At 36.4% G+C, this 24664-nt stretch overlaps 1 protein-coding gene across 4 annotated transcripts; it reads left to right on the forward strand.

Annotated features, from left to right (window-relative positions):
- The first annotated feature begins 604 nt into the window (after nucleotides 1-604).
- On the forward strand, nucleotides 605-24557 carry sytl5 (synaptotagmin-like 5). 4 transcript variants are annotated; one of them, XM_065251704.1, is made up of 17 exons: nucleotides 605-732; nucleotides 6831-7151; nucleotides 8280-8489; nucleotides 8797-8912; nucleotides 12208-12325; nucleotides 12670-12772; nucleotides 12866-12995; nucleotides 13443-13543; nucleotides 13833-13910; nucleotides 15314-15379; nucleotides 15462-15715; nucleotides 17041-17143; nucleotides 17224-17385; nucleotides 17475-17583; nucleotides 20042-20171; nucleotides 20246-20454; nucleotides 21687-24557. In XM_065251704.1, exons 2-17 carry the CDS (start codon nucleotides 7027-7029, stop codon nucleotides 21827-21829), a joined length of 2157 nt encoding a protein of 718 aa, XP_065107776.1. In that variant the 5' UTR covers nucleotides 605-732; nucleotides 6831-7026; the 3' UTR covers nucleotides 21830-24557. The 4 variants fall into 4 exon arrangements, with proteins under 4 accessions (XP_065107776.1, XP_065107778.1, XP_065107779.1 ...); XM_065251706.1 differs by having other exon boundaries at nucleotides 15537-15715; XM_065251705.1 differs by lacking the exon at nucleotides 605-732 and adding an exon at nucleotides 733-806.
- Nucleotides 24558-24664: the final 107 nt, after the last annotated feature.

Here is a 24664-nt window from a genome sequence, read left to right on the forward strand (position 1 = left end):
ATTAATAATACAATTTGGGTTGTTATTTTACTATGTAGTAAAGTTTTAATGGTAAATGAAGAGTAAAGTATAATGTTATATTCAATACTTTGTAGTCCAGCATTACCTGTAGTACACAGCAGATGGCAGCTTTGTAACATAAGTGAGACAATGGCAACAATTTGTCTATTTTACACACTGAGACTTCAAGCCCATTGGCCCAGGGTATTCATTAAACAATATAAAGTTATACTAAAATTAAACATTAAAAATACAACAAACCTATCTATCTATCTATCTATCTATCTATCTATCTATCTATCTATCTATCTATCTATCTATCTATCTATCTATCTATCTATCTATCTATCTATCTATCTATCTATCTACACTCTTAAAAAGAAAGGTGCTTCAAGATGCCATCTTAGAACCTTTTTGGTTCTTTGTGGTGACAATGGTTCTCTCTCTCTCTCTCTCTCTCTCTCTCTCTCTCTCTCTCTCTCTCTCTCTCTCTCTCTCTCTCTCTCTCTCTCTCGTGTGTGTGTGTGTGTGTGTGTACACGGTCACGGGGAATCCGTGGGAGCACAGGCTCCGCCCACGACATGCTCGTCTCTAGGGGCGCGTGCGTGCGTGGGGGGGTTTGCCTCGCGATCAGCTCGAGCAGCAGAGGCTGTAATGAACACAGTCATAGCACGCGACCGTATAACAGAGCACTGCAGTTTACAGAAGACTCATGAACGCGCGCTGCGGCAGGTAAGATCTCAGTTTCATATCCTGATGTTTATTCATCAGTGCTCTCTGTTTGTTGTGCCATACATAGGTTTAAGGTGAGTTAAACTTCAGTGTTGCCATTATGTCTCATTTCAACAGAAGACGTTTGTATAAATGTGTAAAGTCTTTTTCTTTATAGCTCGTTTACTTTATCTTTAAAGAAGATAGTCTCAAGCCTGAAAAAGTCAGAATTAGAAGATTTTACTTCTAACAACCTGTGTCCTGCTGTTTGGTGGCACTACATGTAATGTCGTGTGGTCTCAGGTGTATGAACAGGTGCAATGCAGTAGAGGTTTCATATTTTCAAGACTGGAGAGAATTAATATTTGTATTGCTAATTGTTTAGACAGTTTAAAAATGTAACGCTGATAACTGGTTTGGGAGATGTTAGGCGTTCACTTCACAGAGATATCAGTGTTTGTACAGTAAATTAACAAGAGTAACCGGGGCTAGTTGTCCCACTTCCAGTAAATGTTTCTATTGCTTTTTATGTACGGTTGTTTTGGAAAGGGTTGTTTTTTTGCACTTTTGTGGAAAAAGCTGTGTCCCAGTGTTATTTTGAGTCCTTTTGACATTTTGTTTAATTATTGTGTCTTTTGCTATTTAAACAATATTATGATATAGATTTTTTTATTTGGAGGATATGAAATACTCAGTTTAATTAATAATTCTCCTAGTTGTCAACTTTAAAACCAACAAAGATCTTCATACAAGACCATTGCTGTTCAATGGTAATGATTTTGTTGAGATGGTTTGTGACTTGCTCATTCATATGGGTAAAGCTTTCAGCAGTTGCCAGGCATGCACTGTTTAGTTATTAGTGTGGCATCCAGCGGAAAGCTGTCTAGGGATATTGTGACGTATTGCATGACAAACCGACTTAGTATGTGACCTATGAAGTGTTATCTCTCATTTCGTTCCCCCACCCTCTTTAAAGGTGGTATGCTAGCTTAGAGATTTTTTTATTATTGCCGTGTAAGCCCTATTCGGACGGGATTAGTTTTACAGGGGGACCTCTGAGAAAATGGTGCTTCTCAGAGGTCCTCTGTGTTTTTAGTCCCGTCCGAATCGGCCATGTCTGTGTTTTTCTCTGACGACCTCCGTAAGAATTCCAGAGCAATTTACCTACTGTTTTTCGCCGAACTCAGAGGTCCTCTGAGAAATTTAATCCCGTCCGGATGCAAATGTCTGTGTTTGCCCGCAATATCTTTTGAAAACGCTGTTCATTTCGTGTTTTGGCCACCGTGATCTGCCGTAAGGTCTTACTTATGCGCGTATATTGTATTTCCTGAGTCCTGTTCATTCAGATATGGATGTTTTTTTCGCATTCGGAAAAATAAAATAATTAAATCAAGACGAGCTGAATATCAAACACTGTTAAGACTGGCCACTGTAATATCATTAACGTTATAAGAAACTCCGTTCAAAGTTGTTCAACTCCGGAATGTTAATGTTAATTATTAAAGATAATAAATTGTTATTGCATTATTTCTTCATTTCTTTGGGTTTATTATAAGCAGACAGTTATATAAAACACGTAGGCTAACGTTACTTTAGTAGGATTTGTATATTTTATTTTGATTTGTAAAAATTAAATTAATAAATTACATGTTCTGTCATAATTTTACATTTAAAGCAAAATATTAAACATTACAAACACGCGTTTCCAGAGCACGTGCTCTGCAACGCCCAAATAAGGAAACAGACACTCCCATCTCTGGAATAGCCTGAGAATTTTAATCCCGTCCGAATCGATACATAAAATCACAGACGTCCTGGGGGAAACGTTGAAACTCAAACGTTGTTTGGAAAACTAATCCCGTCCGAATAGTGCTTAAGGGTGTAAATGACATGACCGCAACCTTTAATTCTGTGCCCTATTCAACAGACTGACCTTTTTGCCCACTCGCACAGGTGGATGAATACGAGTTATACATCCAGATTAAGCTCTAATTGTTTGTCCTATAACAAAGGTGACATAACAAGAGACACACTGTGTATTGCACGCTGCTAGTTATATGTTAAACTGGTGTCATGTATAATCTTTTGTTTGCTTTGAACGTCACCAAAACAGAGTGTATTTTACGAAAACAATGTTTATTTATACCAAAATGAGGATAATCAAAAGAAAGTTGGGACAGCAAATCAGTTTAACCGCCCAGATGAGAATTTTATAATTTAGAGGTTGCTCTTTCATTACTCGGCACACGTAATGAATTTAATATTGTGCTCAGTTTAATCTGTTTTGTTGCAGAGAGGACAGATAAAATGGACACGAATGAAATAATTGTTGAAAAACAATAAAGCTATAAATTTGCAGCATAGCTCAGATAATTTGGCCTCAAAAGAATTTGATGAAAAATGTTTGAGTTCATATCTTTATATTAGTGAAGGCAAAAGGAAGTGCTTTGCACAGTGCTGGTCCACCATAATAATAAAACCCCACAATATTTATTACCATGGTATTTCATGGGATACTTTTCGTGTTATTATAGCAGCAGGGTCCTAATTGCTTGTCAGAAAATCTAAAAACTAAGACTGTAACCAGACAGTTGTATAGTCTAATTAAACAACAAAGGTCGTTTTTAAAGACCTTTTCCACTTTTTATTATGAACTGGTCCTAAGTGAGAAAACTTTAATAAGCAAAAAAGCTGTCATGTTCACACTCAGATTCTACTAAAGCAATTTCACACAATCAGATTCTGGATCGAATCTAACTGTTGTAACTCAATATAAATGGCTTGTCCCTGCTTGACCGTACAGATCAGCCGCCTCTACTGATTTCCTTTTAAACACCACGTCTTACCGTCCCATAACTGACATTTTCTATTGATCTGAGAGTGTGTGTGTTTAAAAAAGGATGCATTAAAGATTCAAAGGGGCACAGCTGGAGAAGAACTACGTAACATTAAGAATATGGGAACTAGATACCTTAGTGACAGACTGATAAACAAACCAGGCAGATTAAAGATTCAATTTAGATTATATAGACTATGTGGCCTCTAGTCTCTCTACTTACAAATAACAGGCATTAAAAACCTATATGTGCCACTGCCAACTACTACTTTACTATCCAAGAGCTAGCTAATTTGACATTTTATAGCTCAGTGTCCCTTTTAATGATGTTAAAGTAGCCGTTGAAAGGCATATTAAAGATTCATGAGTCTAATCTCCATTAAGACAGGTGTTGTTGGTGTGAATGTGTCGGATTTGGGGCTTTGTCCAATCCACTACATGAATCTGTCTTAGTATTTGTTGATGTCAACATGTTTAGTAGACTAGAGCTTACTACATCAATAAACTAATAGTGTTATTAGTTTTGTTAAATGTCATTCAGTCATTGAGTACTTTAATCTTTTGTTTTGTATTTTCAGACGTTGATTAGATAAAATATAATATATATTTTTAAAAGTATGATGAGTATCTTTATGAGATAACACTGTATGAGTGTGTGTTTACACATGGCAGTGTGTACACTTCGGTGCGTGTACTTAGGGTGGGATCCAAGGAGATACCACACCTTCTGTAACCTTGGAAGTTTTATATTTTTCATTAAAGGATATCAGCAGTTGGTATTTTCCCACAGTTTTTCCTTACTTCAGTAGTATATAAGAAACATATATGCGAACAACACATATAACAGTTTTCTGAAGATGATGACAGTAAAGCTTTTTAACTGTCATACTGTCTTTTCTATCCGTGGAGACACTTAAGATACTCTTCCAGTGATGGTGCTTGTATCTGTTTGTGTGTCACTATAAACATTGGTTGGGTGGAAAATTTTAATTAATATTGCTTCACATCTTCCTGGTGAGTCAGACACGAAATGTGAAAGGAACCTCAGTTAGACACGAAGATACTTAAATGCCATACGTACAACAGAGAGCCAATTAAACATTATACACTATTATATATATATAATATATAAATTATATAGTAATATTAACAATATTAAACAATACTTATTTTTATATTTAGAATAAAAAAATTATTATTCACCTGTTTGTGTGCATTGTGTCACCAAAGGCAGACACTTTCCTAAGTGTAAGTGATGGTGTGAAAAACAGCTTTCGAAGGTTGTGATTATGTTGCTTGGCCCATCAGACTTAGTGTATCACATACTGTTAGATAGAGATAAGGAAACGTGCCATACACACATACAGTATCTTCTACTCATTTGACACTATCAGTTTTAAACAAACCTGCTACAGAATTGATATAAAATATGCTCAAATGTGCATACATTATTAATCCAGATCCTACAAATATTTATAGGTAAAAGATGATTTTTGTTGTCTATAACCTATAAATAACTGCTACAAATAGAAAATAAAGGACATCCTTTGGTATTTATGCACAGCATTTAGGACAGTGCTTTGTTTTTCTTTGAGCTTGCAAGCAAAGATGACTGAAATTCCTGTGCTTTTCGCCAAATCTGTGTCTCATTACTTCTTTATTAGATCAGTTGAATTTGGGCCAAATTTTATGTTCTTCAAGAGAGAACATTTCAGTCTAAAATCAACATAGGATGAAAGGTAGCCAGTTTTAAACATCAAATGTTCATTGCCCGATGACTGATCAATAGTTTTAATGACCATAATCATAACATGCCCCACAAAGTGGCAAACCTTATTTAGGTATAAAAATCTACAGTTTCCATGTAATAACATGGTTTGGTCCTTTCTCATTTAATTTTCTGCATTATTTAAACAAATTGGCTGTGTCTGAAATATCCCCTATGCCCTTTTTCACTATTCCCTACATTACGCCACTAATATAGTTCACTCGAATGAGTGAATTCGGACACTTGAGCTCGCCGGAAGCACTGTAGTGTGGATACCATCTTCCGCCGAGACGCATTAATTCATTCAGGGCGAGACTCAGTGGGCGACTAGTGGCTAGCTGTTAGTGTACATCGGTTGTACACTCATTATTGCGGTGCATGGTGGGGTTGAATGAGTGCACTCAATAATGTCCACTATGATTTCGGACACCACTAAAAACGGATGTTCCACTTAATAGTGCACTATTTAAGGGGGCTATTTTGGACACAGCCATAGTGTGTACCACACTTTAAGGTGAACCCTTTTACCCAATGTTTTACCCAACTCACTGTTCCCTACAGTGTACTGTTAACCTACTGTAGGTTTTCCATAAATTTAACTTAATTTAAACAGTTTCAGTCTTTTTTTGTGGAAAATGTCAGCTATTAACACAGAGGTTGATGCTTCACTCCCAAGTATGCATGATGTACAGTGATTAGTGTCTAACTCTATTACTCTTGTGCACTTGAGCAATGCACTTCACCCCAGATTGCTGTTGGCAGACTGCCACCGCAGTTACTGTATTGTCACTTTAAATAAAGCTAAATGGAGACTTATTAGTGGCTGTTTGGCTCGGCTCTCATGGTAGCATCTGGACTGTCTATTCAGTCTATTCACCAAGACCATTATGATCCATAACGTTCATATACTAAACCAGTGAAGACTTTTGGGATTTATTTAAACTCAAACTGTTTTTATCTTTGAATGAACTTTGATTTAAGTACAATACAAATGTTATGAAAGTTAAGAAATACACTCTTTTACTTTAAAGGGGACATTTCACAAGACTTTTAAGATGTCAAATACATATTTGGCATCTCCAGATTACGTATGTGAAGTTTTAGCACAAAATACCATATAGATTATTTATTATAGCATGTTAAAGTTTCCACTTTGTAGGTGTGAGCAAAAATGTGCCGTTTGTGGGTGTGTTCTTTTAAATGCAAATGAGCTGATCTCTGCCCTAAATGGCAGTGCTGTGGATAGTTCTGATTAAGGGGCGGAATTATCCCCTTCTGACATCACAGGGGGAGCCAAATTTCAACAAGCTTTTTTTTCACATGCTTGCAAAGAATGGTTTACCAAAACTAAGTTACTGGGTTGATCTTTTTTACATTTTCTAGGTTGATGGAAGCACTGGGGACCCAATTATAACACTTAAACTTGGAAAAAGTCAGATTTTCAAGATATGTCCCCTTTAAACTATTAAGGAAAATTATTATGATTTACATACTGTTTGTACTTTATGCTTACAGTCTGCGGAATAAATGAAGAATTCAACAATGCTGTGACCAACAGGATCAAGATTGCTGATTGATGAATGGTATCTGAAGGATACGTATTTTGTGAATACGTAGGGGACTGAAGATTTCGAGTGGCATTCATGAAGGATTTGTTGGCAGCCAGTTTGATTGGCTGGGTGTTCGTTGACCCATGTAAGCCCGTTTTCAAATGATCATGGCGAAGACAAACGACTCCCTCAATCTGTCTTTCCTCCTGGAGCATGAAAGACAGATGATCCTCAATGTCCTCCAGAAAGACGAGAAGCTCCGTAAACGAGAGGAGAAACGCATCAGGTAGCGTCTTTTAATTTCTAATTATTTTAGGCGTTGCTTTTATTCCAAAGCGACTTACAACTTACACATTTATCTTAGGATGGCAAAAATATGAGAAGTGCTAAAGTTACAAAGATTTAACAATTTTTAAAGACTTTTCATGTCTTTAAGAGAGAGAGAGAGAAATGAGAAGTCTCTTGACAGAAACATCTAACATGTTCCTGTCAAGTATATTCAGAAAGATACATCTTTAGTGTGTTTAATAAGGCCTGTATGATATGGGAAGGTATTGGATTGAGAGGGCAGGTGGCTGGACATAAATTTGGAGACTTCCTCACCAAGCACAGAGAAAAGTAGTGTTTTGGATGTGGAATGGTTGATGTCCTGGCAAAAACGGACTGCTGATTGATGTAGTTTTCTCTGTAAAAAGCTGTAAAGGTTACTGGAAGGAGGAGGACAGAGGAGGTGACTTGTTTACAGAAGAATTTTTTTGCCAGTTTGTCCCAGAGCTTATGGCGTTCACAGAGGACATCAGATAAAGAGGTGGCTGGAGGATTAGTGTGAGCTGGCCCAGGAGAGGGCACAAAGGTTTTCATGACACGATGTTAGCATTGATTGAGCATAAAGTGTCAGTGGTGGTGTTTACAACCAAGGATGAAAGTTCATAGGGTAGAGAAGAGAGAATGAAACAGCAAATGAGATGCGTTTAATAGAGAGCATAGGTTGCACCTTGATGAAACTGGCAGAAGAGTGGGTGTTAAACATTTAGGATTGTGTATATTGAATGCAATGAAATGTTAAAGGGGAAACAAAAGCATTATCAGTGGTGCAGTTATGTGTAGATGAGGTCAAGCTGGTTGAGTTGGTAAGGTGAGTAAAATCGAATTAGGTGGGAAGTGCTGCAGTGTAGGGCTTCCCCAGATGGATGCTGAAGTTCTTGAAAACTATGAGAGGTTTGCCATCTTTAGATTAACACATTCAGCGTCTATAAGAAGTGATGTAGCACACCTGGGGACAGTAGGTGTCCTACAACAACATAAAGAAAATCCAGTTTGCTAATTGGGTGGCAAATGCTAGAATGAAGTCTGCTAGTCTATGACAAGGTCATTGGGTTAATTATTATTTATGCTGTTTTTTGTTTCTCTACAGAAAGTTAAAAAATGAACTTTTGGAACTAAAGCGAGTCGGGCGCCGCAGTTCTGCAGATCAGCGTGAGTGCGTCGTGTGTCTGCGGGCTCTGGGTCTCATCCTGCAGAGGGGTAATGTGTGTACCAACTGTCATCGGCGCGTCTGCAATTTCTGCACAGCTACGCCTTCAGACAGCAAACACTGCAAATGCACCGTGTGTGCAAAGACTGCGTGAGTCACCGAGAACATCTGAACGCTCACTGGCCCGTGATGGAGATAATATATAAATTTTGCCCCAAAACATTCACTCTAGAATGATAATGGCTCTTCCCCCTAATACCACCTGCCAGCGACTTGCAATAGATTTGGTGGAATGTTTGTAAATAAAGGCTGTTAGCTGTTTGCCCCACCTGTTTGATTTAATAGGAAATACTTTGACACAGTAGAGGAAACGGCATTTGCATATGGGGAGCCAATTAAACTGTGTGTCAGTTCTGGTGCTTAAACTGTGCTGTTTTTCTGTAACTGGCTTCTTTAGGGAACTGAAGGTAGTTACAGGAGAATGGTTTCAGGAAGAAAGATCAAAAAGGTTTCAACATGCCGGCATACCCAGCAGTGATGTAGTCAAACAGTCTATTCTCAACAGTCCAGCAGGTGAGACCAACTAAGATGCTTGAGCTTTAATTAATTTTTAGTAAGACTTATCTATGTAAGCCCTAAAGTATTGAAAAGTATTAACTTAAGCCTTCCTTTTAATGAGTTCCTTTTCCTTTTAATGAGAAGAACTAAGATAGTTCGATTTTTGAGATAAGCTGTAATTAATTTTTAATAAGACAATATAACTGGGGTAAGACTATCTCCTTCCTTTTATTTTAATGAGTTTAAAATTAAGTTTTTTGAAAATTTGTTTCCATTTCCAAGAGTACAATGGTTTAGGGATAATTAATACACAGTGTTTGTATTTGTATATTTTCTAACTTGTTTCTTAAAGGAAAACACCACAGTTTTTTAACATTTTCCTATTTTCTTACCTCAACTTGGACAAATTAATGCATCTATCTTTTTTCAATGCGTGCACTTAATCTTTGTACAGCGTGACGTGAATGTGTTAGCATTTAGCCTAGCCACATTCATTTATTAGGATCCAAACAGGGATGAATTTAGAAGCCACAAAACACTTTCATGTTTTCTCTATTCAAAGACTGTTACATGAGTAGTTACACGAGTAAGTATGGTGGCACAATATAAAACATGGCGATTTTTTAAGCAGATAAAAAATGAGAACTATATTGTATGGTGGAAGAGCACTTATTTATTTTATTTTTTATTTTTTTGGTGGAAGAGCACTTAGTTTGCAGCACTTCAACCTCGGTGCGCAGTAACATCATCACTCCTGACCATAGATATATACAATAGATGTCACCTTGGGGTTCTAAGCATGCGTCAAAACCGCCGCCATCTTGGAACAGGGGTCTTGTCATAGGAAGTAGCTAGGTAAAGCTGCTATCTCCGCCTGTACTTCAAATTCATGGACGATGCCGGACTTTGGTGCTGCGTATGGATGTTAGGCCTACTAGAACTATGCATTATAGTTAGAAAAAGTAGATTTTCATAATATCAAAACTATTATTTTGTTCTGGACGCAATGCTAAATACATGTCTGACTGTTGAAACGAACCAAAAGAAACAGCCTGATCTCACAAAATATGTGAAATAGTCACGCATTATTTTGCTCAGTTTTGCGTGACATTGTCACGTATTTCCACCATATTACGTGCCCCTGCCATGAATTTCTTTTCCATGACAGTTTCACGTATTGGTTACTCAACTGTTTTTCCTATTTTCTTACAATTGTCGTTTCGGTTTGGGGTTAGAACAACTTTCTGTTACATAAAATGACATCCTTACACAACTCTAACCCTAATGTCAATTGACGATTAGGGCTGCACGATTTGGGTAATTTTTCCCATTGCGGTTATTGCTGCTAATATTGCGATGTGCGGTTGCGATTATAATAAATGGTATCATGAGTCAACTTGATGGGTTTTAAGGAAAATCCACACACAGTTTAGTGATAATGCTAAAATGTGTATTTGTAAAACTAGAAATGTTTTCGTATTGCCACGTGATGTAGCAACTGCAGTGTCAGTAATCCAAAATCCAAATACCGCCATACAATAGACGTTGAGTTTTTTTTTTAGCTACCAGATCACTGTCAATCTCCTCTGCATCCATCTTCGCTTTGGTATTTCTGCGCTGCGCACACACAAGTGACAACGCATGCCACACACGTGCATGCCACACGTGCACTGCCTTTTTTGTTCGTTTTTCTTTCTTTTTTTAAACAGCAAGAAAAATCATCAAACTGTTATCAGAAAGTTTGTGTAAACAAGTCCACACATTTATTTATTTAATATAATTGCAACATTTTGCTGTCATATAATCGCACAGGCTGACATCGCGATTGCGATTGCGATGCGATTAATTGTGCAGCACTATTGACGATGGTTTAAAAAGCATATGAAAAAATTGTATAAACCAATACTTTAAGTGACATCCTAACGCAAACAGCAAATCTAACCCCAAACCGAAGCAACAATTGTTTAAAAATAGGAAACACAGTTGAGTAACCAATACGTGAAACTGTCACGGAAAAGGAAGTCGTGGCAGGGGGACGTAATTTGGTGGAAATACGTGACAATGTAACGCAAAACTGAGCAAAATAATGCGTGACTATTTCACGGAAATTTGTGAGATCAGGTTGAAAAGAAAACCAAGAAAATCGCATTCATGACGATTTATGGTGATTTTATTTCCGTTACACCATTGCCTACAATGACGCTGATGCGGGGCTCCCCTGTTTTAAGATGGCGGCTCTATTTGATGCATTTGGTCCAATGAACTGCCAAGGCGACATCTAGTCATGGAAAAACATGGAAGTGTTTAGTGGCTTCTAAATTCGTTCCTGTTTGGATCCTAAGGAATGAATGTGGCTAGGCTAAATGCTAACACATTAATGATGCGCTGTACAAAGATTAAGTGCGCGCATTGAAAAAATTATAGATATGTATTAATTTGTCTAAGTTGAGGTAAGAACATAGTAAAATATTGAAAAACTATGGTGTTTTCTTTTAAAAGGATATTTTTTAGGATAGAAGCAATTCAAGTTGTACTTAAAGGGACAGTTCACCAAAATGTTTTTAATTGTGTCATCATTTGCACACTTACAAACCTGTTGATATTTTCAGGAATGTTTTTAACCAAACCGATCAGAAGCCCCATTGATTTCCATAGTATTCTTTAAAGCAACACCAAAGAGTTTTTGCTCTTTGCTCCCCCTACAGGTTAGAAGCGTAATTGTCCATTACCCACTGTCATAAATACTGAAGCATAGCTGGCTCTGATTGGATTGTAGGTCTGCCATAAAGCAAGTTTTTGTAGTATTCACTCGGACTACAGGACCGCTACCCGACGGTTGGAAACTTCTTTAGTGCGGTTTTGGCCGATAGAGGGCTGCAAAGCGAATGTGAAAGTGCTGTTCACCCTGTTTAGAGTGGATGAACGACTGAAACTGTTTTGGAAGCGCTATTTTAAGGTAAAAAAAACTCTTTGGTGTTGCTTTAATAAATATCTTATTTTGTGTTCATCAGTATAAAGAAATTTATACAGGTTTGTAACAACATAAGAGTGAGTAAATGATGACAGAATTTTCATTTTTGGGTGAAATATGGCTGGGTTATTTTTGACCCAATGAAGGGTTGTTGTTATGCAACCATGGGTTATAATAATCCAGCAGTTGGGTAAAACAACCCACCATTGGGTCAATTTTAACCCAGTGGTGTGTTTTATCAAATATTTACCCAATTTGGGTAAAAAATAACCCTGCCATTTTTAGAGTTTTGGATTGCTTCCGTTCATTTTTTTAACAAATTTGTCATTTTATTTGGAGATGGAGGTTCCACCCAGAGGCAACCCTCTCCATCAGAGTTGGAGAGAACAGCCACACCCCAGCTTGAGATACCAGGCACACCTCAATCACAGAAAAGCACAGGAAAGATCAGAAAAGGGTGAGGGGTGACATTTACAGTCTGTCAAATATTTGTTTCAGACTACAGTTTTGTTCAAAAAAAGCATTTTACCACACTCCTTTTTGCAATTCTGCAGAATATAATATGCATGTTTGCTCAAATGTGCAGTATGATGTATCCAAAAATGCATTCCATTCCCAATGTATTTTCTGGACTCTTTATTCAATTGCACTGCAAGGGAGAACCCAAACTGGATTACAATGCTCTTATTGCTTGTGTAAATCATATTCTTGTTGCATTACTTTCCATTTAAAAAATACTAGGCAGTATATTATGTGTAGTATGCTGTAAGCTCTTCCTCATTATGGCTGTCTGTGCATTAGGAAGAAAGCACTTGCAGTGGAATCATCAGGATTGCCAACAACACCCAATAACATGCGAGCACAAACACCCCAAATGCCCACCCAAATGGAGGGTAGAAACAGGGTACGCATGATGGCACATTTGCATTCCTGGGTAGACAGATGTACACAATATGCATGACAATTCGTGTTTAATGCTGTCTGTGTGTTTGTTCAGCCGGACGGGGCAGAGAGCGTGACTAGTATACAAAGTAGTGACAGCGGTCCTGAAAAAATTACGGATGGGCGGAGACAAACACATTCTAGAACACCCTCCATCGCCGTATCCAGGGCCTCCCTCTCATCAGGTATCACCATGGCAACAATTTGACATATACACTATACTAATACTCTAAACCAGGGGTCTCCAACCTTTTTGTGAGCAAGGGCTACCACAATGGATAAAACAAGCTGGAGGGCTACTTTTTGAAATTCAAAACATTTTTGTTTTTACTTATTTTTTTTACTTGTTGATATGTTTTATTGTTGTTTCAAATGTTAACATACATAAAAGTATAAATAAATAAATATTACAATTGAGACTATTAATAGAATGTGCTTTGGCAGGCACCTCACAGACTCCCGCGGGCACCATGTTGGAGACCACTGCTCTAAACACTACCTTGACACCTTTGATACATTAATATGTCACAGATCAAAACAATCATATTGCATTTAAATAATGCATTATAAGATAACAGATAATAGCCAAAACATTAATTTGGTTAAAATTTCTTTTTTCTTTGTGATGACAGATCGCAGTCGCTCAGAGGTTGACCTCAGTATTGCCGGGGAGGACTTCAGTGAAGACCCATTGGTTAATCGCTGCCGTTCAGTACCAGGGCTCAACGATGAGGTATATGTCATCTCCAAAATCATTTCTCAGCTGCAGTTTATTCCAGTTGGCAAGATATAATATTGATTTCTAGCATGGGTTGAAATGACAGTTCTGGATATATAGTGGTAATTTAACAAGTTCATGTTAGATTTATATTGCCATAAAACATGTATAGCACAGTCTAATATAATAATAGGTAAGGGTTAAAATATTGAGCCAACTTCCTACATTTTTACTATGAAAATCATTCTTCTAAGGGTGTGAGTTTCTCTGTGTAATATTTGCTGAATTAATATTTGTGCTGTAGGACTCGGATGAGGACATCGATGCTTTGTTATCGGCACATTACAAAACCAACCGGAGCGACAGCATGGCACAATCAATGGTATAATGGTTTACACAGTCAAAATCACATTTACACCATAATTATAGGCACATAATGTGTTTCGCTCCAGCGTGTGTTCTGTGCAGATGTGCTTGTTCATCACAACGGTGTGTAGTGTTTGTTTAGATGTATGTTTGTGTGTTTTATGGATATTAGCATTTCTCTCTGGCTAAATCTCCAGTTACACTTAATTTGTTGACTCACCTGGCAGACCTACACATTCATTTATACTGCAATGTAAATGTGCATCAATGCCATATCTCAGCTTTTCTTGCCCACGCATACAGACACAGGTGGTGCATTAAGACGCAACAAAGGTAAGGATAAAAATTCAGACGATTAGGAAGACAAGTGGCCTTTTCCTGATCTCGCACACAGTGTCTAAAAGCCTGATGATGAGTCATTACGCCACACCGGCAGATGTGAAGAGTGCTGAATGGAAAGGAAATGAGGGAGAAACGAAACAAACAATCATAGACAGACTTTCACCAAAAACAAAGACATGTCACACTTATGCAAAATGAAAGACCTTCAAGATGGTTGCAGAAAAATCACAATTATATCATCGTTTACTAAACCATTTGTAGTTCAAAACCTGTATTTGCTTTCTTCTGTGGATGTCGGGCAGAATGTTCATGCTGTGAATGTGAGTGGAGACTGGGCCTATTAAGATCAATGAAGCACCATTAAAGCATTCAATACGGCACTGAGGCTGTGTTCCAAGCGTTAAGTTGTTATTTGCAGAAAAGCTTTCAATCCGCAAGAGCCTGAAAACCCAGGTTCTGAAATTATGAAACAAAGCAATTGTACATTGATGCATTTTGCAGATACTTAGTGCATTTAAAATACATTTTATCTCATGCATTTATTAGTATATGTGTGTTCCCTGGGGATCAAACCCACAACCTATGCTCGGCTAACATAATGCTCTGCCAGTTGAGCTACTGGAACACCAAGGGCCCTATTTTAACGATCTTAGCACATTGTCTAAAGGTGACCAGAACGACCATGGGCGTAAAATTGGGCGCAAATGCATTTGCTATTTAAACAACGTGGCGCTAAACGTAAAAATGATCATTGCGCCGGGTTGAAATTAGCAAAAGGCATTTGCGTCTCGCATTGCACTGCATTGCGCCGGGTGTATGATAGAGCCTCAAATTTCATGAAAGGTAAAAACCATTGGGTTTCATGTGACATGACGCTGAGTAAAGAATAACAAAATCTCCATTTCAGGGTGAACTTCTCCTTTAAAACATTTCCAATTGCTTCTTTTTGACATCGGCAATCTTTATTCATTCACATGATCCATGCTTCTCTCATTTCTGCTCGTTTTCAAACACTTTCCTGGCTTGCCTTCGTGCTATCAATCTTCCTTCTTCTCTTTCTTTCTTTTGGTGGTCTAGTCTTCTACACCTGCCTCGGAGAGAAAGTGGGGTTTCCTTAATGTACCTGACTCAGACGCTGACACTGTGAGTGTTCGTGGGTTTATGCGTGTGGTCTGATGCGTGTCTGTCTTGCTCTGATGGCTTTGATTTTTCTGTATCACTGAAGAGGCCGTCACACATACACTCAAACGTAAGCTTGAGACAGATGGACAACCCAACACTTATTCTGTCTGCTCTCCAGACCAGTATCAACAGTATGATGAGTGTGTACAGCGAAACGGGAGACTACGGCAACATACGGGTATCCGGGGAGATCCTGCTTAACATCTCCTACAGCTATAAAACAGGGGCACTCAATGTGCTCGTCCGCGAGTGCCGCTGCCTAGCAACCGGGGATGAGAGGAAACAGCGCACAGATCCGTAAGACCACACACACACACACACATCTGTATGTTCCACTATACACTTCACTTTCAACCCCGGTAGAGCATCCCTGCACTTAGACGTATAATTAATAGGGCTGTTAAAAGATTATGAATCATTTTTAATTGCAATTAATATTATGTTTTTGTGTATTAAATTTTAAAAAAGATAAGTTGTATAGTTTCTGAGACACCAAACGGATTTTATTCGAATTTACAAAAAATGCTTAGAAAACAAAAAGCTGTTTTGGAATCCATTCAGCTGATCTCCGGGTCTGGCGCTACCACTTTTAGCATAGTTTAGCATAATCCGTTGAATCTGATTAGTCCATTAGCTTTACACTAAAAATAACCAAAGAGTTTCGATATTTTTCCTATTCAAAACTTGACTCTTCTGTAGTTACATTGTGTACTAAAGCCGACGGAAAATTAAAAGTTGGTATTTTCTGGGCCGATATGGCTAGGAACTATTCTCTCAATCAGGCGTAATAACCAATGACTTTGCTGCTGTACCTTGGCTACAGCAGGTGCATTAAGTAGTGCCTGAAAATAGTCCTCTGCTATTGAAAGGAACCTTTAAAGAGCAACTATGGTCTGATTCACGATTTTACATTTCCTTTGGTGTGTAAGTGTGTATTAGTACATGTTACGATATGCAACAGGTACAAACCCCAAAGTAAACAATGACACTAGTTATCGTCTCCAACGTAAATCTCTTTTTTTGGACTACAACAAACACATGAATTGTAGGCAACAGTTTACTTCCTGGGCCTGTTGACATGGACAACATCAACATTATCATAATTCCTCCTGATTTGACTCAAAGCCTGTAAATTAGCTCTGTTAGCATTGCATTGTGAGCGAATCTTTCAAACATGGTAAGGAGCGTCATATTTCCGGATGACGTCAGAGGTATTCAGGCCAATCACAATGCACAGATTAGCTTGTGGTATGTGTTTTTAAACCATAAACCATGCGAACACATTGTATTATACCAAATACACAAAATACATTGTTTTTTAGCAATGAAATAGGTGCTCTTTAATACTTTTGTGGAAATATTTGTATTTATTCATTATTCTCCTGGGCTATGTCTTAATAAACTGTATATGTGTTGTATGTTTTTTGCCAAGTTTCCTTAAAATCGTGTCAAAGCTGGGCTTCACTTTATACTCCAAACACACCAATGCAACATGCATACAACATTTTTTTTATGCATCTTTAATAAAATATTTGAATAAAGAGCAAAGTTGCATACACTTTTTATTTATATATATTTGGATAACACATTTTTAAATGCTAAATTGTGTGTGTGTTTTACAGGTATGTTAAAACGTATCTTTTGCCAGACAAATCCCGTCAAAGTAAGAGGAAAACCAGTATCAAAAGCAACACTACTAACCCAGTGTTCAATGAGAACCTAAGGGTAAGAAAACCTTTCTTTCTGCATTGTATCAGGATGAACCTGCAAATGAGATATTGATTTTCAGGTCTCTCTCTGTGTAGTATGTGGTCAGTCACTCTCAGCTAGAGACGCGCACACTGCAGGTGTCTGTGTGGCATCACGATCGCTTCGGCCAGAACACCTTCCTAGGAGAGGCAGAAATTCCCTTTGACTCTTGGGAGTTTGACTCGAATTTAGAGGAATGGTTTGCACTGCAGCCCAGGGTAAGCTGAACACACACACAAAACATTAAGTGATAGACAGTGTGTTATTGTGTGTCGTGAACAGTGATATTGTGGTCTGTGTGTATCAGAATGATCCCTATGTAGATTCAGTGATGCATTATAAAGGCGAACTGACAGTGGTTTTGAAGTACATTCCTGCAGAGAGAAATGCCTCCCTGCCTGTGGACCAAGTGCAAGGTATGATTTAGAAATTGCTCTTTCAAAAGCTCATTTCGTTTTCATTTTTGGGAATAGATTACTATGATCTATATGGCTTTTTCTTAAAGCTGATCTGTATTGGAAAAGCAATAAAATAGCAGTCGTTGTGGATGGGATTTAATATTCTTATTGCAAAAAGAAAATAGGAAAATTCACACAAAACACTCATGCTGTGGCATATGTTTATGACTTCTTCTGTTAATTTAAATACATTATTTTAATTTATACAAATAATTGTATGATCAAATCATGTTATCTCTATATATATAATCCAACATGGTAAAACTCCACAATGCACATCTATCCGTCATTAAAGTAATCCAAATAACTCCAATGGGTTAATACAGGTAAACGTCTACTGAAGTGAAAAAATTTTGTTAGAAAAACTAATATTTTGAGCTTATTTTGCGATACAGTACATCGCGTATCAATAAAAACATACAGATCACCTTTGTCAGTTTAAATATGGTGGCACATCAATAACTGGAAATGTCACAAACGTATTAATCCCCTTTAGAAGACACATATTAACACACTCAAGACTTCTGGATCACCCTAAAAATACATGTACTTTATGTGACCCTGGACCACAAAACCAGTCATAAGGATCTTTTTTATGTATGCATCATCTGAATCAAGATTAATTAATACGTTTTTCATTGATGTACAATATTTTGCCGAGATACAACTATTTGAAAATCTAGAATCTGAGGGTTCCAAAAAAATCTAAATATTGATAAAATCACCTTTAAAGTTGTCCAGATGAAGTCCTTAGCCACACATATTACTAATGCTATAGCTAAACACATTTTTATATATTATTTATGGTAGGAAATTTACTAAATATCTTTATGGAACATGATCTTTACTTAATATCCTAATGATTTTTGGCAAACAAAATCGATAGTTTTGAAGCATACAACGTATTGTTGGCTATTGCTACAAATATACCCGTGCTGCTATTTGGTCTAGGGTCACATATGTGCTTTTTGGAATTACACCATGTTGACTTTCATATAAGACGATTCAGTAACATGACAGCATCTTAATTTTAAAAATTATTAGTTTGTGTTCATATCTAAGTGAACTATTTTTTTAAGTCACCACTGTCAGACTGTAAATGGTTCAGTGACAAAACGGTTGGCAAGATGAGAAATTCAAAAATCTTTTTTTTAAACTTGCTTTAAAAGCACACATCAGGTTTATTTCAATGCACATAGTGTATATATGTTAATTGTATGCAATAAAAAATTACATTTGCATCATTTTTAAGAAAGCTAAGACTGAATGGACCTGAAAATGTCAATTGCACCAAAGAATGAGAAATATTAAATATTTTATACACCTTGATGTCATGTTAGCGTAATCATAAAAAATAAAATATCATTTTATTAGTTATTTCTAAATGTAAATTTAGTGTTTTTGTATTATTTTTGTGATGTTGAAAAGAGCTGTTTTTTTAAATAATTTTTGACAAATGATGTAAAAATTATCCTCCAAATATTCTTTCAAAATGAAATAAAACCAGAAATTTTAGACTTGGTCCTGATGAAATATAATTTGAAGTCATTGTTTTTTTTTATTAATTATCATCATATCTATTTGTTCACCTAAACAAGAAAGGTAATTAAAGCTAATAGGGCAAGCCATTGGGCAAATTGGTGACCTTTTGTTTGTAAAGGGCAAATGTGTGACACTTTCTTTATCATGATGAAGAAGCTGTTTTAGTCGGGCTATTATGTTTACATGCTTAATGGGGGATGATCTGGGATGCGTTTACAGCTGCCCTTTCTTGCTTGACTATAACCTTTGTTTCATGTTTATATTGTAATTTGAAGGCATTGTTTCCATCTGAAGGGACTGCCCCCTTTAAATGGCCTTAAATGTAATGCATGTATACCCATAGTCAGACTTGGTTACTGCAGCGCCCCGAGCTCTATGCTCTGATTTGAAGAACGCTTTCTTCAATAAAGACTACTGCTCAAGGAAATCCAAGTCTCCTGGTCTTCCTAAAAAGTTTCCAACAGTCCTTAAAAAAAGAGAATGTATGCAAGTAATTTGCAAATTAATTTTGAAATTTTTACCCTTTTACATTTAATTGAACCATACAAACACAAAATAATTAACGTCACGTCACAAGCCTTTTCTGTTCACTGTCTATATCAAAGGGATAGTTCCCCCAAAAATGTAAATATTGTCATTGTTTAACCACTCTCATGTTGTTACAAACCTTTATAAATCTCTGTGTTCTGATTAACACAAAGGAAGATATTCTGAGGAATGTTTGTAAACAAACCAATAAGAGGCAAAATACTATAGAAGTGAATGGGGCTTATGATTGGTTTTGGTACAAACATTCCTTAAAATATCTTCTTATAAAATGAGGATGAATAAATGATGAGGGAATTTTTTCTAACTCTGTATTTCTCTCTGTTAGTAAAAAAGGGATTTCTTAAAGGAAAGAAATTCATCACTCTTCCTAAAGGTGGAATGGTGGAGTTGTTGGTTAAGGAGGCCAAAAACTTAACAGCAGTAAAAGGAGGTTCATCCGATCCGTTCGTCAAAGGGTGAGCAGATGGCTTTACTGTGATGGCTTGCTGAGAAATAGATAACGTACTTACTTTCCCATTTTGCCTTTCAGATACCTCCTTCCCGATGACAAAAAAAGCACAAAGCACAAGACGGCCGTGGTGAAGCGCACAGTAAACCCACGCTGGAATCACACATTCACATACTGCGGCCTGCAGCACAGTGATCTGGACAACGTGTGTCTTGAGCTCACCGTGTGGGACAGAGAACCACTCTCCAGCAACGTTTTCTTAGGTGGGGTACGGCTCGGGGCCGGGACAGGTTAGTCATTTAATTTTTCTTCATATCAGATCGTTCATTTGCATTCTGTCTTCACATCGGCATGAAAGATTCAAGCACATGCTTGACCGTGAAATGTTTTCTGATTATTAAAATTAGGATGATTTCCACTTTTTTGTACTTTCTGATTTTCTAAATTTTCTCATTTTCCAAACCATCATGCTTGATGATGTGGAAACACATTTGACAAAGTCATTTACTATTGATAATGATAACTCATTTGTGACCCTGGACCACAAAATTAGTCATAAGTCACACAGTTATAATAAGCCAAAAAACATGTTCCATAAAAATATATTTTGTCATAACCGTAAATATATTAAAACTTTTATTTCTGTGAGGGTGCAGTTCTAAGGACTTCATTTTGACAACTTTAAAGGCAAATTTCTCAATATTTTGATTTTTTGCACTCTCAGTTTCCAGATTTTCAAATAGTGTATCTCAAACCACATCATTGAAAAAGTGTTTATGCAGTTTTAGATGATGTATAAATCTCAATTTCCAAAAATGGACCCTAATTACTGGTTTTGTGGTCCAGGGTCGCATTTGTTTCCTTACTCAGTTAAGTATTTTGTTTCTCTTTGATGATTGTGCATTAAATGGGCAATTTTCTACACTTTTGTAGTATTTATAGTCTATCGTCACTTATATTGTTAGTCAGACATATGTAACACCTGAATTTAGATTTATTTGACCAATTATATAATATTCCTTTCTTTGATCCTTACCATTAAACAGGCTACTACCATGCTTTTAACACAGCTATAAATAAATGACCTCTGTAATGATTGGCCTTTGCATGTGAAATGAGCTATTGATATGTAAATGTGGACAGTTGTATGTGTATGCACTTATAGTTCATAACAGTGACATTTTCTGAATGGCCCATTTTTGCAGCTTGCTTTCCATAAATGTGAGCCAGCTACTGATTTTATGTAAATTTAAAGAAAATGTTGTGAAAATATAATCTATCTTTTATATTGACTGAATAAGGTCATGTCAAAGATTGAAATGAATGTGAAATCAATAAATGAAATCAAACTTTAATCTCATATTTAGATTGATACTTTAGCCTGGATTTCACAGACAGGGTCACAAATTGTCTGGGAAGAGAGCTTTGTGCTAATGTTTACATAGTATACTTAACAAAAAAAAGTAATTCACGGTACTTTTAAGCAACATAGTTTATTAACCGAGCTATTTATGATCCGCAGGTTTGAGTTACGGGAAGGAAGTGGACTGGAACGATGCTTACGGGGAGGAGCAGCGGCTATGGCAACGCATGATTGACAACCCCGAAGTCCCTCAGGAGTGCACGCTGATGCTGCGATCCAGCATGGCCAAAAGAAAGACTTAAAGAAAATGACACAAAAAATACACACAGAGAGTGTTTCTCTGGCAATACGCATTAAATCTGATCATCACTAGACACTTTAAAACGCTTTTAATGTTCTTAGGCATTATTCACATTCTCATTCCATTAGTGTGAATTTCATACTAAATTCTTAAAACACATTTGTTGCATACTGTACGTACGTCTGTATAGGCCCTACTGGTACATCTGGTGTTTACATTAGTTTGGGTAATTTGGAGCTATTTTCTGTGATTAGATTTACCCGATCTTAGACCACATTCATTCCTGGCATTAACACTGACTTAAATCCAGATGTAAAAGACAACTGTGTTTATGGAATATTCATGTAATCTAGATAATCATATACACACACATTAACATCGGGTGTAACTTGAGGACTGTTCAAAAGAGCACAGTAAACATTTGAATCACATTATTGTCTAGAAAGAACAAAGCACTAGGCACTTCTTTACACATGCACAAAAATAAATAGCATCTGCAGACAAAACATACAACAAACAGTGCTGAATATGATTAGGATTGTGTTCCTGTTTACAAGCTGGTTGTGACTGGTGCCAACAATGCCATGATCATGGGTTTGTTTCCCAGGGTATGCAGATAGCCTACTGATAATATGTATAGCTTAAATGCACTGAAAGTTTGGATTATACACCGATTAAAAAAAACTTCTGGACATCGGTTGCACATGATTAAATCAAGTTTTCTTAAAATTAAATTAACATTAAAATAAATTTCATTCTAAGAAAACTTGATTCAATCATGTTGAACTGGTGTGCATAATTAAATTATGTAGATACAAATTTTATTTAATAAAAACATTTTAATAAAACTAAATTCAATCATGTTCAACCAGATATTTTTTTCAGTGTAGCATTTGCTAAATACATAAATGTTAATGACCAAAAGTTGAGGCGAAGAAAATTTATTTAAAGGTGCAATGTGGGACTTTTAAAAGGATCTCTTGACAGAAATGCAATGTTATATACATAGCTATTATCAGTGTTGGGGAAAGTTACTTTTAAAAGTAATGCATTACAATATTAAGTTACTTTGCCAAAAAGTAACTTGATGGTGTTACTTAGTTTCTTTTCATGGAAAGTAATACTTACGTTAAATCGAACAATTAAACTGAAAAGTAACTTGCATTACTTTTTTAAAGTAAATTAAATATTTATGTGTACATTTAGAAAGAAATATGTTACTTTACTTGTTACTTCTGAAAAGTAAAATTAGTACTTAATGCACAAAAGTGCGTTACACCCAACACTGACTATTACCAGTGATGTAGAGACCTTACAAAATGACATATATAGTTTTTACCTTAGAATGAGCCTTTTATCTATATACACATACTTACATGAAAGTCGCCATTTCGTGCCGCCATGTTTCTACAGTAGCGCACAACAGACAAACTGTCCTATAGATTGTGTTTTGTTACCACATTGTTTCTGACGTTGGTGTGTTTGTCCTTTGGCGTCTAAAGTAGCTTCATTATGCGTTTCAAAAGGGAGGGGTGAGCTGTGGACTGAGTCCTTGGTTGCAATTCACAATCTCACCACTAAGTCCCACATTGCACCTTTAATAAAGTATTGTCGTAGTTAACATTATAATACTGTTTCAATATTCTCACAGCAAGATTTATTATTAATTCAGTTTTTTATATGAATATTTTTGACATGTAGCGCAAATCTGTGAGAAGGATAAACATACTGTATCATTAGGTCAATGCATAATTTATATACAATCAAAAAGTAAACTGTAATAGCTAAAAAACTAAGTTTAATGTCCACATAAAAAAGAAGTGAATATAGATGTTAATTCATACCAGTGATTCCCAACCTAATAACAAGCATTTCCATGAGCACATGTATACAAAGATGCACAAACATCTGTAGACATCCTGAGGTGTGTATGTATTACCTCAGATTTGTCCTGGTTGTGTTGCAAAGCTAAAAAAAAAACATTTTTGAAGACAATGTGGTTCTTTATATTAAATTATCTCCAGGTCATAGTTATGGTAAAATGATAGTTAGGTAGATGGATATTTTACAAATATTTTTTGTTATGAAATCCTGTTACCTTACTGTCTGATGAAGACAAATTACAATTCAGCATGCAAATGTTACCTCTACATCATCATAGATTTTAATGACATTCAAGCTAATGCAGAAAATGTCAACATGTTTGTTTCAAAACATGTTCATAAAAACAAAAATACATCTAATGCTAAAACTATCAATCAAAGTTGAAATAGATTCTATATTTTAGATGAAAAAAAATGCCTTAGGATAATGCACTAGAAGCACAAAAACAGTCCCAGTACGGAATTTTGTGGTGATCCATTTTGTGATGTCACTGTGTGGACTCTATGAATGCATAATGTGTACAATGTAAAGCCCGTTATTTTTAAGCATCAATTACAAATCTATTAGACCTTAAGAACATATACAACATGATATATGAGACTTAATAATAATAAAGTGATAGCAGGTGTTATACCAAATTTTGTGGCATGTAGACTTTATCAATGTCAAAGTGTGACCTCCATTGTTACATGTATAACAATGTCCAAAAATGTCTAAAGCTGTTAGATCCACAGTATGCTTGATGCAGTTTACATCTTCATCCAAAAGATTTTCGAAAACCCATGTACTGGTCTGTACTGTACTTACATCTCCTTAGGAAAGATAATAAACTGTTATTAACCACCTGTTGTTGCTTCCAAAGACTTCTTTCTCTTTTCTAAGCAGAAAACTAAATTGATCTGTTTTAATATGCATGTCTACTTTTTTCACATATACAGTACTGATGAGAATG

Source organism: Paramisgurnus dabryanus, chromosome 15 (genome assembly GCF_030506205.2).
Source record: "Paramisgurnus dabryanus chromosome 15, PD_genome_1.1, whole genome shotgun sequence".
NCBI classification, from domain to species: Eukaryota; Metazoa; Chordata; class Actinopteri; order Cypriniformes; family Cobitidae; genus Paramisgurnus; species Paramisgurnus dabryanus.

Bases quoted from the DNA above. Each gene is read 5' to 3' on its own strand.
- sytl5 (XM_065251704.1), top strand. From the start codon at position 7,027: ATGATCATGGCGAAGACAAACGACTCCCTCAATCTGTCTTTCCTCCTG. The intron at 12,996-13,442 runs GTATCACCATGG...TTGTGATGACAG, and splicing joins CAGGGCCTCCCTCTCATCAG to ATCGCAGTCGCTCAGAGGTT. The intron at 20,172-20,245 runs GTGAGCAGATGG...TTTGCCTTTCAG, and splicing joins TCCGATCCGTTCGTCAAAGG to ATACCTCCTTCCCGATGACA.